The sequence below is a fragment of the Rhinichthys klamathensis genome, unplaced genomic scaffold (genome assembly GCF_029890125.1).
Source record: "Rhinichthys klamathensis goyatoka isolate OS25496 unplaced genomic scaffold, OSU_Roscu_1.1 h1tg000407l_1, whole genome shotgun sequence".
NCBI lineage: Eukaryota > Metazoa > Chordata > Actinopteri > Cypriniformes > Leuciscidae > Rhinichthys > Rhinichthys klamathensis.
The window spans coordinates 1,460,458-1,477,621 of NW_026606908.1; the positions used below are offsets into that span (position 1 = coordinate 1,460,458).

General features: G+C 39.8%; 1 protein-coding gene across 1 annotated transcript; it reads left to right on the forward strand.

Moving 5' to 3' along the window:
• Positions 1-236: 236 nt before the first annotated feature.
• Positions 237-16,831, forward strand: LOC130070507 (integrin alpha-8-like; the record flags this gene model as incomplete). Its single annotated transcript, XM_056234923.1, has 6 exons — positions 237-776; positions 1,135-1,268; positions 12,851-12,951; positions 13,521-13,644; positions 16,383-16,444; positions 16,785-16,831. Coding segments are annotated over exons 1-6 (644 nt in total), but the record flags the coding sequence as incomplete, so codon positions are not given.
• Positions 16,832-17,164: the final 333 nt, after the last annotated feature.

Consider the following 17,164-nt stretch of genomic DNA (forward strand, 5'->3'; position numbering starts at 1 on the left):
TATGAAGTAGCTTAATTATCTAAATAATAAGGTAACACTTTATTTTGATAGTCCACTTTAGACATTCTACTAACTATAAGTAACTTTGCAACTACATGTCAACTGTCATTAGAGCATTAGTAGACTGTCTGCTTAATATCTGGGAACACTTTATTTTGATGCTCCCAACAGATATTCTACTGACTAAGTAGCTGACATGTAGTTGCAAAGTTACTTATGTAGAATGTCTAAACCAATAATAATGTGTATAAAACTAATAGTATCACTATTAATAATATTCGTAATAGAGGTATTTTCCTTTTTTTATTTGTCTAAATTGTGTGCAAATGCATATTATGTTTGTGTATCCATAAAAGGAGTTGGCCGGATGCTGTGTGATGTGGTGCAGGAGTCCGGTCTCGTGCGCAGCTCATTATAATGTTTAGTACGCAGAGAGCTCGCGCAGACTGAGAAAGGCGCGCGGCTTGCATGAAGGCAGCAGCAGACAGATGGAGAGCAGCACACACTCGTCTTATGACAGCTGAGCACGGACATAACATTCTCTCTGCACATCTTTATTCAAAACTTTTGGATTACATTTGAAGAAATTGGGCTGAAGCCATGCACCCGTGTTTATTCCTCGTGTTTTCTCGTGGGTTTTTGCTCACATTTTTATTTTTTTGCGAAGCTGCTGCTTTTAATCTAGATTTAGAAAAGCCAACGGTTTACAATGGACCAGAAGGAAGTTATTTTGGCTACTCACTGGACTTTTACCAGCCAACCCAGGACAGAAACGCGTAAGTGGGATAAAAAAATGTTTTGTTTTTGTTTATATAAAATTGACAAGCTCCCAAAGAGACGCAGCTTCCAGTAGGCTATATGTCGTATAACGTAGTTTGGTTATTCCTACAATGTTCGTGTCACATTTGCCACAGCTTGTATGAAAACTTTCAGCACCACCAATATGGACCAATGAACTCAGGCGCCAGAAGTTGATAATGAAGTAAGCTACATTTAAATGGAAATGCTGAACTAAAATAGGCTACCTCACATTTGAATGACTTTTCTGGGGTTCATATTGTCACTTGTAAGTGTATTCCTGTGATTCAGTATTAGGATGCGCTTGTGCGTAGATTTATGCCTTTCTCTCTCCAGCATGTCGGTGCTGGTTGGGGCACCTAAAGCGAACACCTCTCAGCCAGGGATTGTGGAGGGAGGAGCGGTGTACTACTGTCCCTGGCCGGCATCAGACCCAGACTCCTGCCGCCAGATCCCCTTTGATAAAGCAAGTAGGTACCCTCATGATTTATAACCCTTCAACTAATGCAAAATGACCATGAGCAGATTAAATTGAAATTGCCCCTTTGAGTTATAACAATGTCTTCTTATGTGTCCTTTTATACATTAATTTTAAACTCGTATATTTAAAATATGTGCAAATAACCTAAAAACACATAGGCTACTATGCTATTGTTTCTTTATCGTATTTATCAACACATATTTTCTGTATTAAGCACCACCAGCTTTAGAGTAGGCTTCATAAAATCCCGTTCCTCTAATAAAAAGATCAAAAACCACATCCAAGAAAGAGTTAATTTCACGGCATATGGTTTGGTTTAAAATTTCAGGAGCGAAGTAATTACCAGAGAAAGGCGCGTAACTTTACCTCAGTGCGTAATATCTGCCTTAATTTCGACGTTCATTGCGCGCGTCTATTCTTTAGGTCACCAACATTTTATCTTAACGTTTGAATTTCTTCGTTCATTATTTCCCGGTACTTTTGTGCTGTTTATTTCGTCTAATTCATAGTGAGGGAAAGGGTGTAGGTGATTGTCTGTCAGCAATTGTGCAACAGAGTCTTGAAGTGACAGAAAGGGAAAGATTGCTGTCAACATTTAGATCGATTCTGTAATCTGTGGAGATTGCAGGGCAGTTCATTGTCATTATTGGACTATTTTAAGTAACCATGGCTAGCTTGCCGGTAAATGCAGTCGTCGGTTTTGGACTCAGAAACACGGCATGGACTTGAGACAGACTTGGATGCAGCGGAATGTGAGCGCTGATGTGTTGTTACTTTAGGCTATTCAAAGCATTCTCTTGAGGGGGGTTTGATGGCAGTATTTGTGTGCTGGTTCTATCATGGGCTCTTATCAGAATAGGCTATGACCTCCTAAATAAAGTTAAAGAACGCGTGGTGACTATGCGGTCCGATTCTCAAACGAATGACTCATATGCGAGTCGGTTCAATATAATAGTGATAGTGACTAAAGAACATTGTAGTCTAGTCCTATTCCCAAACAAATGAATCAAATGAGCCGGTTCTTTTTAGTGAATCAAAAACATGAAATGCAGAGTGTGAATTAATTACTTTTATTAGTGTATCAAAAACAGAGCACAAAAGTGTTGCGCGATACATTAATGAATCACTCTTTATAAACTAGTTATTTTTATTGGATTAAAATAGGTTAAAAAAAATAGGGAGGGGGGGGGGGGGGTTCATGACAGTGTGAACAGCACAAACCACATGGAATTTGATCTTTTCCATTCTGATTTGTGCCACTTCCATATGTGGAAGTAAATCCGATACTGGTCAGATGTTTTGCAATGCGACCTCAGTCTAAACAGTCATATCGAAATTCATGCGACATTTACGTCACTCTAGATCCATGTTCGTCACAATTCTGCACTCATAAGAGTTACTTCAAAGATTTTACATACCCGACGTTATCAAGACAGTTGGGAAAGCTAGTCAGTGGAAGGACAGTGATGTCAAAAGTCAGAACTCATAAGTATTACAGTGACAGCTCTATATACAAGCAAAACATGAGGGTTCGTATCATAGATGTTTAAAAACTCTGCTCTCTTTTTTAGTATCATCGTCTTTGTTTTTTATATTGCCTGCACAAATCCGTTTTTTGTGCATATCCGATTAAAATCCGATCAGGATCAGAGCAAGTAGGAACTGCGAAAAATCACATGAAATGCGATTTTTACAAATCCGTTTCGAGCTACATTCACATTGGTTTAAAATCCTATTCAAATCGCATTTCTGGAAATCAGTTTCAGTCTGATCGGATTTCGCGTGGTTTATGTAACTTTCTCAAGCCAGATGATGTTATAGGAAACATGCTGAAAGTCACTGCAGAAACAAGGTTGTGTTACAAAGTGCGGACGAGCAGAAAATAACAATATAAAGGAGACATATTTTGAAACCAACAGTGTAACGCTGTGGCAAGGCCGAAGCGGAGAGAGAATCCAAATGCAGCACTACTTTAATAAAACAAACAGGTAATCGACAGGACATGGATCTCAGGATAGGAACCAGGAACAAGGAACAGCTACAAGCAACATCAACCAACAACAACAACTGAAACACAGAGGTATAAATACACAAGCAGACAAGCTAAACAAGATAACAAGGGGGCGTGGTTAATCCGAGACACCTGGGGAGACTAATCAACAAGACAAGGAACACCTGTGGACAATAAGCAAACAAATAACAAAATGACAAGACACATGGCAGGATCACATGACAAACAGGGAATCACGTGACAGACAAGAACAAGGAACAAGACACAAAACCCACACCGTGACATAGCCCCCCCTCTATGGGCGGCTCCTGACGCCCATCACAACGAAAAAACACAATAATTCAGGAGGGTGGAGGAACGGAGGTGGTCTTGGGGGAGGGATGGAGGGCCAGGCCCATGCAGGGGAATAGGACAAGGACATGGCAATGGCGGGCCAGGGTTGTGGAGTGTGGGTGGACCCGACAGTTCAGGGGGCCAGGGCGGATCCGACAGTTCAGGCGACCAGGGTGAAGCAGGCTGTGAAAGCGACCAGGGCGGAGAAGACCCCTCGGGCGGCCACGGTGGAGACGACCCTTCGGGCGGCCACGGTGGAGCCGGCAGTTCAGGAGACCATGACGCCGCGGCCTCCTTGGTCCTCTCACGGGACCTACTGATTCCCCCCCCCACGTGACGCGAACAGTCTCTGGATCGGCAGACGTGACGCGAACAGTCTCTGGATCGGCAGACGTGACGCGAACATTTTCTTGTGTGGCGGGCACGACGTGAACATTCTCTTGTGCGGCTGGCACGACGTGAACAGTTTCTTGTGCGGCGGGCACGACGTGAACATTCTCTTGTGCGGATGGCACGACGTGAACAGTTTCTTGTGCGGCAGGCGTGACGTGAACAGTCTCTTGTGCGACAGGCACGACGTGTTCAGTCTCAGGTTCGGTGGTCCCTGACGTGATGCGTAGGCTCAGCTGGACTGACGTGAAGTGCAGGCTCGGCAGGGCCGACGTGAAGCTCAGGCTCGACAGGGCAGATGAGAAGCTCAGGCTCGACAGGGCCGACGTGAAACGAAGGCTCGGCAGGAATAAGCTCCTGCAGGTCGGTCTCGGCGGCGGCCATCTTGTCCGGACACACTGGCTCGGCGGCGGCCATCTTGTCCGGAGACACTGGCTCGGCGGCGGCCATGTTGTCCGGAGACACTGGTTCGGCGGCGGCCATGTTGTCCATAGACACTGGCTCGGCGGCGGCCATCTTCGGAATAAGGCGTCGCCTACTTGGCTGGAGATTCCCCTTTAGTGCTGCTGGATTCATATTTGGTCGGTCGTTCTGTAACGCTGCGGCAAGGACGAAGCGGAGAGAGAATCCAAATGCAGCACTACTTTAATAAAACAAACAGGTAATCCAGGGTAATCAACAGGACATGGAGCTCAGGACAGGAACCAGGAACAAGGAACAGCTACAAGCAACAGCTACAAGCAACATCAACCAACAACAACGACCGACAAACAACAACTGAAACACAGAGGTATAAATACACAAGCAGACAAGCTAAACAAGATAACAAGGGGGCGTGGTTAATCCGAGACACCTGGGGAGACTAATCAACAAGACAAGGAACACCTTTGAACAATAAGCAAACCAATAACAAAATGACAAGACACATGGCAGGATCACATGACAAACAGGGAATCACGTGACAGACAAGAACAAGGCACAAGACACAAAACCAGGGGTGGTAAAAGTACTCAAAAGTAATACTCGAGTAAAAGTATATATACCTAAATAAAAAATTACTCCAGTAAAAGTAGAAAGTCCTCCATTCAAACATCACTTGAGTAAAAGTACAAAAGTATCCGATTTAAAACGTACTTAAGTACCGAAAGTAAAAAGTAAATATTCAAATTAACTGTAAATATCAATAATTAAGCAGATCAATTGTTTTGGGAGTGATATGCAATGTTTTATTTGAACAAGATTAGATACTGCAATTAAGAATTTGTTAGCTAGCTGTTTACAAGGCACGTTTCAATATGAAATCACTTGGATAACAATAGTAACATTAAAGCAACACTAAAGAACTTTTCCTCTGCGGTCCCCCTACAGGTTAGAAGCGGCATTGTCCGTTACCGCTGTCGTAAATAATTTAGCCTACCGCAGCCTACTGTCGCACGCACGCTCGCTGTTTATCCACTGTTTATCCAGCACCGGCTTTAGAGTAAATGATGTCCAATTGTAACACTTGCCGTAAAGCAAGTCAGATTTGTAGTGTTCTTATGTCTCATTCGAACTGCAGAAACGCGACCCGATCTGGCAAACTTATATAGTGTGGTTCTAGCAGATATAGGACCACAAAGCAAATGCAGAAGTGCCTTTCAGCCTGTTATGACTTGATGAACCGCTGAAACGATTTTGAAAACATTATTTTAAGGTAAAACATTATTTTAAGGACTTTAACGTCAATTAACCTCAATATGTTTTATCAGATTTGAGGGTAAAGTTTTGAATGCTGAAATTTCATTCACCCGTGGCAGGCAAAGAAGACATTTCAGCCGATATTAATCTCCATTCACTTCAGTGAATTCGAACATATCATTGATATATGGCCATGGGTGATCCCTGTCGGAAATCTTGGGATCATTGCTGGCAGCGAGAGCTGCAGCTTCACCGGTTTCTGCGGTCAATGGCGAACTGACTGACTGCTATGTGAGCGTATGCTGGCAAAGAGCTTGTGCGTTCTTTTTTCAAAAGAAAAACAAGTTTTTCATTGGTTTGGAAAGCCAGTGTAATAAATACTTGGAGCGGGCATGGGGAAATGTATCAGAGTAAAAAGTAAACTTTGTCTTTAAAATTGTAGTGGAGTAAAAGTGAAAGTAGATGCAAATAAAACATACTCAAGTAAAGTACAGATCCCCGAAAAAAATACTTAAGTAAAGTAACAAAGTATTTTTACTTCATTACTTACCACCACTGCACAAAACCCACACCATGACAGGCAGAGACAACAGCGTGGAATTAAGCCGCTCATAACAGCCTCATACGTTTCTGTGTCTGGCTCAGAAGACACAGTAATCCAGCGTGGCTACACATTGTCATGTTGTAAATAAGACAACAACATCTGTATTGCAAAACCCTCCATATTGCGGTTGTTGTTGTTGTTTTTGGCATAGTCTTACCAAACGCAATGCCATTGGCATAGAAACCAATGCAGATATTCCAGAAAACGAAAGAGCGCCATGGACACACAAACAGTTGTGGACAAACATTGTGGACAGTTAATTATTTTAGATCAGATTCCAATTGGATAGACAAATAATCGGATTTGGACTGGGAGTGTGAACATAGCCAATCCGTAGCCGGATCTTAGCAATAAATCTGAATTGAGCACTAAGGCTTGCAGTGTGACCGTAGCAAAAGTATCCCCATAAAGATGGCAATATCTGAAAAAACTTGTCCTTGTAGGGACATTTTTTTGGTTCCCATGAGGAAAACTGCTTAAAAATCATGTTATTTAAAAATGTAAAAACGCAGAAAGTTTTCTGTGATGGGTAGGTTTAGATGTGGGGTTAGTTTAAGGGGATAGAATATACAGTTTGTCCCCATTAAACATGAAAACCCAACGTGTGTGTGTGTGTGTGTGTGTGTGTGTGTGTGTGTGTGTGTGTGTGTGTGTGTGTGTGTGTGTGTGTGTGTGTGTGTGTGTGTGTGTGTGTGTGTGTGTGTGTGTGTGTGTGTGTGTGTGTGTGTGTGTGTGTGTGTGTGTGTGTGTGTGTGCGCGCGTTATAAGCTTCAGTGAGGAATTGACATTCAAATGGATTGTCTGTTGGAGATGAAAGTAGTGGCACTCTGGTTCAAGATGGTTGATTTTAGGAGCCTGATGTTGATGAGGTGAGAGAGGCAGAGAGAGATAGAGCTGTGAACACAAGGGAAATAAGGGAAGAAATCAGACCCTGTCAAGGGAGGGCAAAGGCGCTGTGTGTTCTCTGTTAGTGTCTGAGAAAAAAGTGTCATGCATTTCCAGCATCTACTCCTTCAAGAACATCTTTTCAGAACACACACTGAGATGAGTAAATTCATCAGATACACCAGATAGGGTCATCTACCACTGGACCTTGTATTGAAAGTTTTCACACAATTCTCTCACACACACACAACTTCATAGTTACATGTCCAGGTGTTCTAGAGGTCTTACAGCAAGAACATTTTACATATTTGAGGTAAATAGTAGTATTACATTTGTAATATCGGAGACAAGTGAATATGTAAGTTAAGACTGTCTTATTAGCAGCACAGGTCACTTACGTTTACAAAGATCACAGTTTTTATTATTATAGGAGCTTTCATTCATAACAGCAGGAATCATTTACAACAAATATATATCAATGCATAAAATGAAAAGAAAAATTACAAGCATGCGTTTTGGACCCAAAAATGAAACAGATGTTTTAAAGCACAAAATGATGCCCTGCTGTGTTTTTATATTGTCAGTCTGACCTTGCATTTTAGCACAGTGTGTGTGACACCAGAACATGTGTTCATTTAAAAAAGGATGTCCTGATTTTTCTGGCCTGTTTTATACTTTTGATTTTTGAAAAGTATCATTATGTTTATGAATTGGAAATAGTACTGCATGAGCATCTCTGTATTAAGAATTTGTGCATGTTTGTCTATTTACTGTTATTTTGTTAATCCAGTCTGCTGATCTCAATCAGCAACAACAACTTCCTACTACAATACAGCATGATCACATTGCACTTATAGGTGTGTAAAACATAATATCAACACACACAAATTGTAGCTAAACTTTCACACAATAACAAGAAATAAAAAATTGGCATGAGGACATTTTGCATAGAACATTGTAGTGGTGCTTTTCCTGTGCAAAAGTCCCAGCTGTCATGCTAAAGTGTTGATTTGTGGTTGCTAGGGTATTGCCATGTGGTTTCTAAGGTGTTCTTGGTGGTACTAGGGTGTTTAAGGAGGTTCCCAGGGTATGTTTGCTATGTGGTTACAATAGTGTTGTTGATTGTTGCAATGGCATGCTGTGCAGGTAATAATTGTTGCTAGACCTTTGCTATGCTGTTTCTTGGGTATTTTGCTGGTTGCTAAGGTGTTTCTGTGCAGTTTGGCTATCCCAAGTCATAAAAAAGTGTACACCCAAGTCTTAGATATGGCTCAAGTCTACAGAATTGTATCGGCAGGTGAATATTGTAAATCAAATTCTTTAGAAAAGAATGGTTTAAAGGCCCACTGAAGTGCCTTGGAACGCACAGCTTTGTATGATCCGTTGACGTAATTTCCACTGAAACAGGAAGCTAAGGCAGGACATATTTAATGGCTCCTCCCCCTTTACAACTAGCCAATACGCTGATTTCACGCAGCCGCCATTTTGAAATCGCTCCGGTGGGAAGAAAACCGGAAGTGTCGCTTTTAATCATAGGAGAGTCGCGAATGCGATGGCGTATTGTTGTGTTAATGTAGAAATTAGTTATTCTAAAAATGTACATACATTTCTTTCATACTTTAGACTATATACAGTGAAATTAATTTATAAATAAAAAAAAAATTTTATATATAATTCAGAACGTAAAAAAAGAAGCAGGAACGAACTATATACATACCCTATATTGGATATTAACATCCAATAGTGTAAATCGCGGCAGCAGCTTCAGGTTGGTAGTCCAAGGCATTGTTGTCTATCTGTACTTCCGGGGTTCTTCCCACCGGAGCCTCGCTTTCGATTTCAAAATGGCGGCAGCGTGAAATCAGCGTATAGCGTTTAGTTTACATCACAGTATGCATTTCGTACTTGACAGCACCATGGAAGCGAATCTGAGCGCTGATGATGCATTGGATTCAAAAGTAGAGGTGTGAATAAATTCTAGCCATTTCATTCTTAACCAACGTACAGTTTAATTAAAACGGAATAAAACTCAAGCGTTTGAGCAACCGAACACACATCTCCAACCCATATTGCTCCGTGACGTGTCAACGGTAGTGATGTCCGGTTCGTGAACCGGTTCTTTTTAGTGAACCGGTCAAACCAGTTCACCAAATCGAACTGAATCGTTCAAAACAGTTTGCATCACGAGTCAGCGCTGATCCACAGTTTTCTAAAGTTACTCACTTTCGGACGTGCCCTGACAGTCACTCCGACTCGAAATAAACCAATATGTTACTCCGGTAACTCCGACGGTTCATTGAACTGAGACAAGTTGTGCTGAGAGAACTGATGAGCACGAACAGCTGATACTGAGCATGCGTGTACTACCGAATTTCAGTGAGCCTTTAACCCTCTGGGGACCAAGGGTTTTTTGAGGCCCTTGGGATGTTTTGACATGCACTGACATTTGTGCTTTTTTCAGTTATTTATAAACATGTTAATGGCAACGGTGTAAATTCACTCTATATAGCACAAACGGGGCTACCATAATATTTGAGCAACATGTATGTACATGTTTGTATTTTTGAGAGAATATTATTTATGCATGGTTATTGAAAAACTTAAAAATAAAAGTTTCTGAAATAAGGCCACAAAACACATATTGATTATTTCTTCACAAGACTTTTGAAAATTGTATCACATAGCCTAGAATATTTGCTCCAAAACTATGTGAGAATCATCCTGACTACTCATTCAGATAAGTCAATAAAGTCTTTTATAATGTGTATGACGTGTTTAGTGTGAGAAAGCTTTATGCGAGGAGGCGTGATCTCTCATTAATATGTATGGCATTTCACAGCTGAGAAAGACAAAGACCCTCCCATAATGGCCCTATTAGGTGGTATCAGGCCCTTATGAGGAGCCTTGCACAAAGAATGAGGAGATTTAAAAAAGAATGGCTTTTAGATTGTTTGGATTTATTTACAACACAACATAATCCAAAGATACACAACAAAGGACTGGTTTCTGGTTAAAATTGCTTTTTAATTATATATACACTACCGTTCAAAAGATTGGGGTCGGTACGATTTTAAATACTTTTAAAAGAATTCTCTTCTGCTAACCATGGCTGCGCTTATTTGATTAAAAATACAACAAAAATCGGTTATAGTATTAAATATTATTCCAGTGTAAATCAGCTGTTTTCTGTGTGAATATATAGTAAAGTGTAATTTATTCCTGTGATCAAAGCTGAATTTTCAGCATCACCAGTGTCAGTGTCTTCAGTGTCAAATGATCCTTCACAAATCAGTATAATATGAGGATTTGATGCTCAAGAAACATTTATTATCATTATCAATGTTGAAACAGTTGTTGGTCTGTCAGTTGTACAGTTTTTTTTTTTTTTTTGGATTCTTTGATGAATAGGAAGTTCAAAAGACTTTTGTAACATTATAAATGTCTTTACTGTCACTTTCGATCAAATTGATTATTCCTTGATAAATAAAATTATTGATTTCTTTCCTCCAAAAAATAAAAATAAAATTCTCACTGACCCCAAACTTTTGAACGGTAGTGTATATACACACACACTGCTTAGAATAAGTGAAAACACCCATGCTAAAGTTGACTAAAAAGAGGAATAAAAAATCTTAATGCCTTAATTAAAAAAATTAGGAAAACTCTAACCTTTAGGGAAATGAATAATGTCCCTGAATTCTTTGTGAATGAATAATGTATCGCAAATAATTAAATGTTCTTCTTTAAAATACAGGGTGCATACTCTGGACACTTCTATCACACACCCTTCACCATATAGACATGGTTTTATTTCAGTTCAAAGTTAGAGTTGGAAACATCTTGAAAAGAAAATAGTCTTTTTCCATAAATGTCTTAGTTTGATCATACATATTTCAAAGTTGAGGATTCATTATTTTGATATAGCTTGCATTGGAACAAACATCTTAGTTGATTAGTTTATTGACAAAACATAAGCTTATTTGATGTCTTTATTTTGAAGCTTATTTGATTTGAAAAACTTTATCCAAAACTAGTCAAAGAAATGTTCTTTTATTTCGTCTGTAACAGTGCGTATCTGTGCGTTCATTCATTCATTCACACACACACACAGAGAAACATGATTCACAAAAACAGTAGGCTATGCTATTTTTCCGTTTACAGACACTAACGTTATTCTATATCGCGATTAGAACAAAGCACAAAACACTTACACTTCTCAGCTGAATCTGTTGCTCCTCCTCGAAGTGAAAATAAACCAGCCCTTCTGTGGTAAATGTCCCAGGATTATTCCTCATAGCCGCGCAAGACGAATCTTAATCTGACTAAAAAATATTGTGTGTTTACAGCATTTGCCTGGGGGCGTTTATCTATTTTGCAAATGGCCTCAACACATTATCTTATGAATAGCGCGCTCTGCGAGTGGGTGTGAACAAATTAACGATAATGAGCTGAGACAGGAGAAACTGTACTTCTCTTTAGTTTCAGACAGATTACATTGCAGGAGAATATTTGTTTTAAATGTGAATTGTTTTATTTAAAAGTAGAAATTTAAAGCGTTCTTTAGACGTATGTTTCATGTTTGTGTGATAAGTATTAGCGGAGTTTCCGTTCATTTTCCAGACATGTTTCAGAAAGATTTTTGCGGAGACAGAGTGAGCTGAAAGCGCACCCTGTTTATTTTATTTATTAAAAAAAAAAACACTAGGTTTTGATGTTAATGTGAGTGTACATAAAAAAAGAAGACCCTCTATAGTTTATAATCATGTATTGATTTTATTTATATGACCATAAATGACGGAGTATTTTAAGTCTATGTTGCTGCTATGTGAAAAAAAACAGCAAAACGCGCGGGCGTGTTCTTGGTCCCCAGAGGGTTAAGGTATCATACACATTTTATTGAACAAACAGTGAGAAATAAGCTATACGTCCCAAACTTTAATACTTTAAGAGTGGTTAGATCAGCGAAATTTCACAAAGGCAAAAATGGTTCACTGCAGCACAGCTCATACAGGAGTCACTTTCAAACCAAGCCAGTTAATTCACTTGACCAAATTCCTAACTGCGTTGATTGCTATTGAATGACTCAATTTAAGTCACTGAATAACTCTAAATGCGACTGCACCTTTATAAATGTGTCAATTATAGTATCCACAATATTAATGGTGATGCTCACTAAGCATAAAGAAAGAGATATATATAGAGAGAATTATTTACAAATATTGCAAAATCTTATTACTCAAGTATAAGATTTACATTTAGTGTGAAGAAAAAGGCCCATAGTAAAGGCCTGAGAGATGGCGAGAAGAAAGCAGAGAAGTATTAAAGTTGATGTGTTTTTATGAGGTGTAGACTGTACCTTATGGAGCTCTAAACAGGCCCAGCTGTAGCGGGATCTTTTCTGGATCGCACAGAACCCCTGTAGAAACAGATCCACAGAATCATGTGCATGTGTGTACACCCCCTGTTCATTTGCCTTCACATAAACAAACACTGACTCATTTGAAGCCAGGCTAATTTGCTGTTTCATGGCTCATATTTTTCGAAAGTGAGTATATTGGCACAAGTGCTCGCAATGTCTTACTCAGCTACCTGATGTTTTCTGTTTATCATACAAGTAAGTCCCTCTATCTGTTTTTTGTTGACTTTCATTCTTCCTCTCTCTTTTGTCCAGATAACAGGATGATTAAAGTGAACGGGACACGGGAGCCTCTTGAATTTAAATCCTATCAGTGGTTTGGAGCCACAGTCAGGACCCACAAAGGCAAAGTGGTGGTAAGTGATGCTCAGGAACCTAACCCATTTAAAGACCATTTGCAGTCATCCTCATGCTGGACGCATGCTTCCGTGCGTTCATAGATGTGGTTGGAATATAGCTGCCCATCAATGGGGTTAATGTTATTTAATAGCACTGCATTAGTGTTTCATTCATGAATGCATGGGTGCCAGAATCAGAGTTTCATTCATGAATGCATGGGAGTGTTGTTATGTGGAAATGTTTTGATAGGCAATGTGGCTCTGTCCCGTTACTGAGGGGGTTTTGGGAAATGTTGATTTGAGGTTGACCATGCGAAGTGGAGAACTGCTGATGTTTGAAAGAAATAGGCCAGAGTTTTTACATGAGGGGAGGCACTGTGCCCAAATGTGACTATTGTTCTCCAAACGATCAAATACTGAAACATTTAACTCTTTAAAATGTTTTTATTCAGAAAATTACACAAGACAGACTTTTTTTTCTATCTCCAGCTCAGTCCCAAGGACTGTCCCCAGTCCCATTTTTACGTTTGACCTACATCTATCAGGGCTGTTATTTACAGTAACGTGGTGCTTGTGTGTTTCTGTAGGCCTGTGCTCCCCTCTATCACTGGAGGACAGTGAAGGTCAGCAGTGAGATGGATCCAGTGGGAACCTGTTATGTGGCTGTGCAGAACTTCAGTGCCTATGCTGAGTATTCACCTTGTAGAACCAGTGAGTATTTTTCTCACACACACAAAGAGAAGCAAACAATGACACAGAACCAGTGAGCATGCAGTTAACTTTAACTAGAAGCATGTTTTTTAAGCTTTACTAAAGTTTAGATCAGTTTGTTTAGAGCAGAAACACATTCCCATCATGCTTTGCGATAGGGATGCACCACCAAGTCCAATAGTTCTGTTATTACAGTAGTCGACTTGTTGGGTCAGGGTCTACTAAATATGCTTCTGTGCTTGTTCAATAACAATAAGGTGAAATTTCCTGTTCTCATTTGTGTTCCAGTGTAGTGTGCATGTTTAAAAGTTTGGGGTCAGTCTTTTTTCTTTTTTGGGTCGTAAGAAATTAATACATTGATTAATTTGAACAAAAGTGACAGTAAAGACTTTTTACTAAGTCTATTTCAAATAAATGCTGTTCTTTTGAATTTTCTATTCATCAAAGAATTCTGAAAAAAAAATTATCACAAAAATATTAGGCAGCACAACTGTTTTAAACATTGATAATAAGAAATGTTTCTTAAGCAGCAAATCAGAATTAATTCTGCAGGATCATGTGACATTGAAGACTGGAGTAATGCTGAAAATTCAGCTTTGCCATCACAGGAATGAATTTCATTTTAAAATATATTAAAATAAAAAAACTGTTATTTTAAATTGTAGTAATATTTCACATTATTACTGTTTTACTGTATTTTTGGTCAAATAAATGAAGCTTTGATGCATCTGACTGACCCTAAACTTTTGAAAGGTGGAGTAGTTGCATAACAGTTTTGTATAGTAAACTGTAATGGTCAATTATATTTGGAATTATTTAGGACTTAAAATAGCATGAACCCAGAATACTTTTTCACAAAGTACATTATAAGTGTACCGTGCTGGTGCTGCGGACATCTGAGATGGTCTGGGTTCATTTAGCGTATTCATATACAGTACAAGCCAAAATTCTTGCATACCACCCTGAAATGAATCAAGTGCTGCCCAAAGGCTGCCAGAAACTATAGGCCAGTGGAACATGACTGCTTTTGGCAGTGTTCGTTGCAACGCAAATAGCATGAACCTGTGTAATGAAGATATTACTGTACATCTTCCTCAGCTGCACAGATTATGCAGTGCTGGACTTACCAGAAACCGCACCAAGAGTACTGAGTGTTTTGACTGATTTAAGGCCCGGGTATCCTTCATTTTCCACGTTCAGCTCTGTCTCGCGCATAGTTGAGCGCGCAAGCCTTTCAAAGTATTCTCCTTTGGCCGCAAAAATTGGACGTTCGCGGACCCTCCTGATAATGGAAATTATATCACACAGGACAGTGTGCGAAACGTAGACAGCCGATGTATACCCTGGGCTTTACTGTACATATAGTTACATATAACTAGCCGATTAGTTTTCTGGATGACTAGCCGACTAGTAAAAATGAGTAGTTGTGCCAGCCCTGATTTTCACACAGAATAACAGATGCATCTGCTGCTTCTCGGCCTGTGCCCGTTCCTGCCCATTTGTGCCAGTTGGCATGGCAATCATACCCCCTGCTGTAAACAGAATCAAAGGGGAAACTCACATGTTTGTTTTGATGCAATTTCCTGCTTATTTCCTGTACTTTGAGGTCTCATTCACCGTTAAGGGTAGTTGATAAATTTACTCTGATTTTTTTGCCGTCACATCAGATACACACATTTTTTTAAATTTACACACTCACACTGAAACAGTCTGTATTAACAGTTAGTGTAGAGTGAAGTGGTATATTAATAATGATAACTGTGCCTCATCTGTTCAGAGGGAAAGTTATTTTATGGCATATGAGGCCATAATGACTGTGAATTACTTTCCTGACTCTTTGTCAAACATTTTCAAGTGCCAGCCATCTCCCTGGCAGGTCAGCTAGGAGTCCTTGCCAAGGCACAGGGCAGGGACACTCTGCGTTGATATTATCCAGCTTGTGCACGCTATGGACTCGACACACTCATGCATGTGTACACACACACATTTGAAAAGGCCGTGGTGTTGAGTAAGTGAAATACTAGGCAAAGTCTGGTGGAGGAGTGAAAGAAGAGAAACAGAGATGGAATGAGAGAAAGAGTTTATTGTATTCCAGAGAACATGCTGTGGTTGGGATTTGGAAGTGATGTTATGCCTCATTAACTCACCCCACCTACTGTACAACATATTATATCAACACTCACAGGACATAACTTACTGTACATAATATTTCAGCATGTTCCTGGATTAATACCCTTTATTTATTTTTTGGCCTGGAACAACATTCCTATCCTCCAATCAGATTTTAGGGTTAGATTTTGCCTGGAGTTCTTATCAATCAATCATCTTCCTCTGATTTAGATAGAGGTTGGTTATGGTTGGGATTGAGATTAATCGTAGGCTTAGGACCATAGTTGCCACTTCATTTATGAAGAAATTGGGACAATTTGGAAGATTTGCCCAGATGTGTTAAATGAATTGTGATGTTATGAAATGGCAGTGGCTTAGCTCATGAATATGAATAATATTATGCTTAATTACTGAATATTTAGAAAAAAAAGATTAACACATTCAAATTTAGACCTCATATTTACATCTCATTCAAGAATAATAAGAAGTGTAAACTTCTGAACGTTTCATTGCATCCCTTCATCCATTTACATAAATATTTTACATATTTGTCTTTGAAGTGCTGGAACTTTATGTACTCAGGCATATCTTAATGACTTGTTTTACTGAGGTTGCTCTGATCTTTGTAGATAACCCGGACCCCGAGGGCCAGGGCTTCTGCCAGGCGGGCTTCAGTGTTGATTTCACTAAGGTAACAAATCTCCCTCCTTGAACATATCTGTGTATTTCATCTTTATGGTTACTTCCTATGTGACATGATGTCCTTATTTTTTGGTTAAAAAAATAAAAAAATAAAAATGAAATTCATATCACTTTGACCCTTCATCAATCAGGAAGAGAGGGCTGATTCCTTTAGTTCTGCATGCCTTATTTCTTTAATCTCTATTACTCGCTCTTGTGTGTTACATTTATAGCACACATCACTGTTGTAAGTCTCTCAAAAGACTGCTGCACAAGCAAACACACATTTCTACCTCCTCATTTCTACCTTCTCTCCTAGTTCCTCACTCATTTATTTCTCCTCCTTTCAGGACAGGGGACTCTGGTTGTGGGAGGACAGGGAGTTTCTACTGGCAAGGTAACAGACTTCTCCTTATTATTTTCTCATCATTCCATCCTTTTACAGTCTCTCAGAGTGAGATTTGCAGACACAAGTCTCTCATATCCCAAACTCACAGTCTCACAGGAGCCCAAGAATCTTAGCTCCGTCCAACAAACTGACCAGGCTGACCCTTCCTCCACCTTCAGAGCAAAATAACAGACACTCAGACAGATGACACGTCACCTCCCATGAGCCCCGTTAGCAAAATAATCAGGATTATCTCAGTGTTAGCGCTACCATTGTGGAGTCTGTTCAGCCAATCAGAGCTCCGCGTTCCTCAGTGAAGTGTTCTGTCACAGTTCACTCATC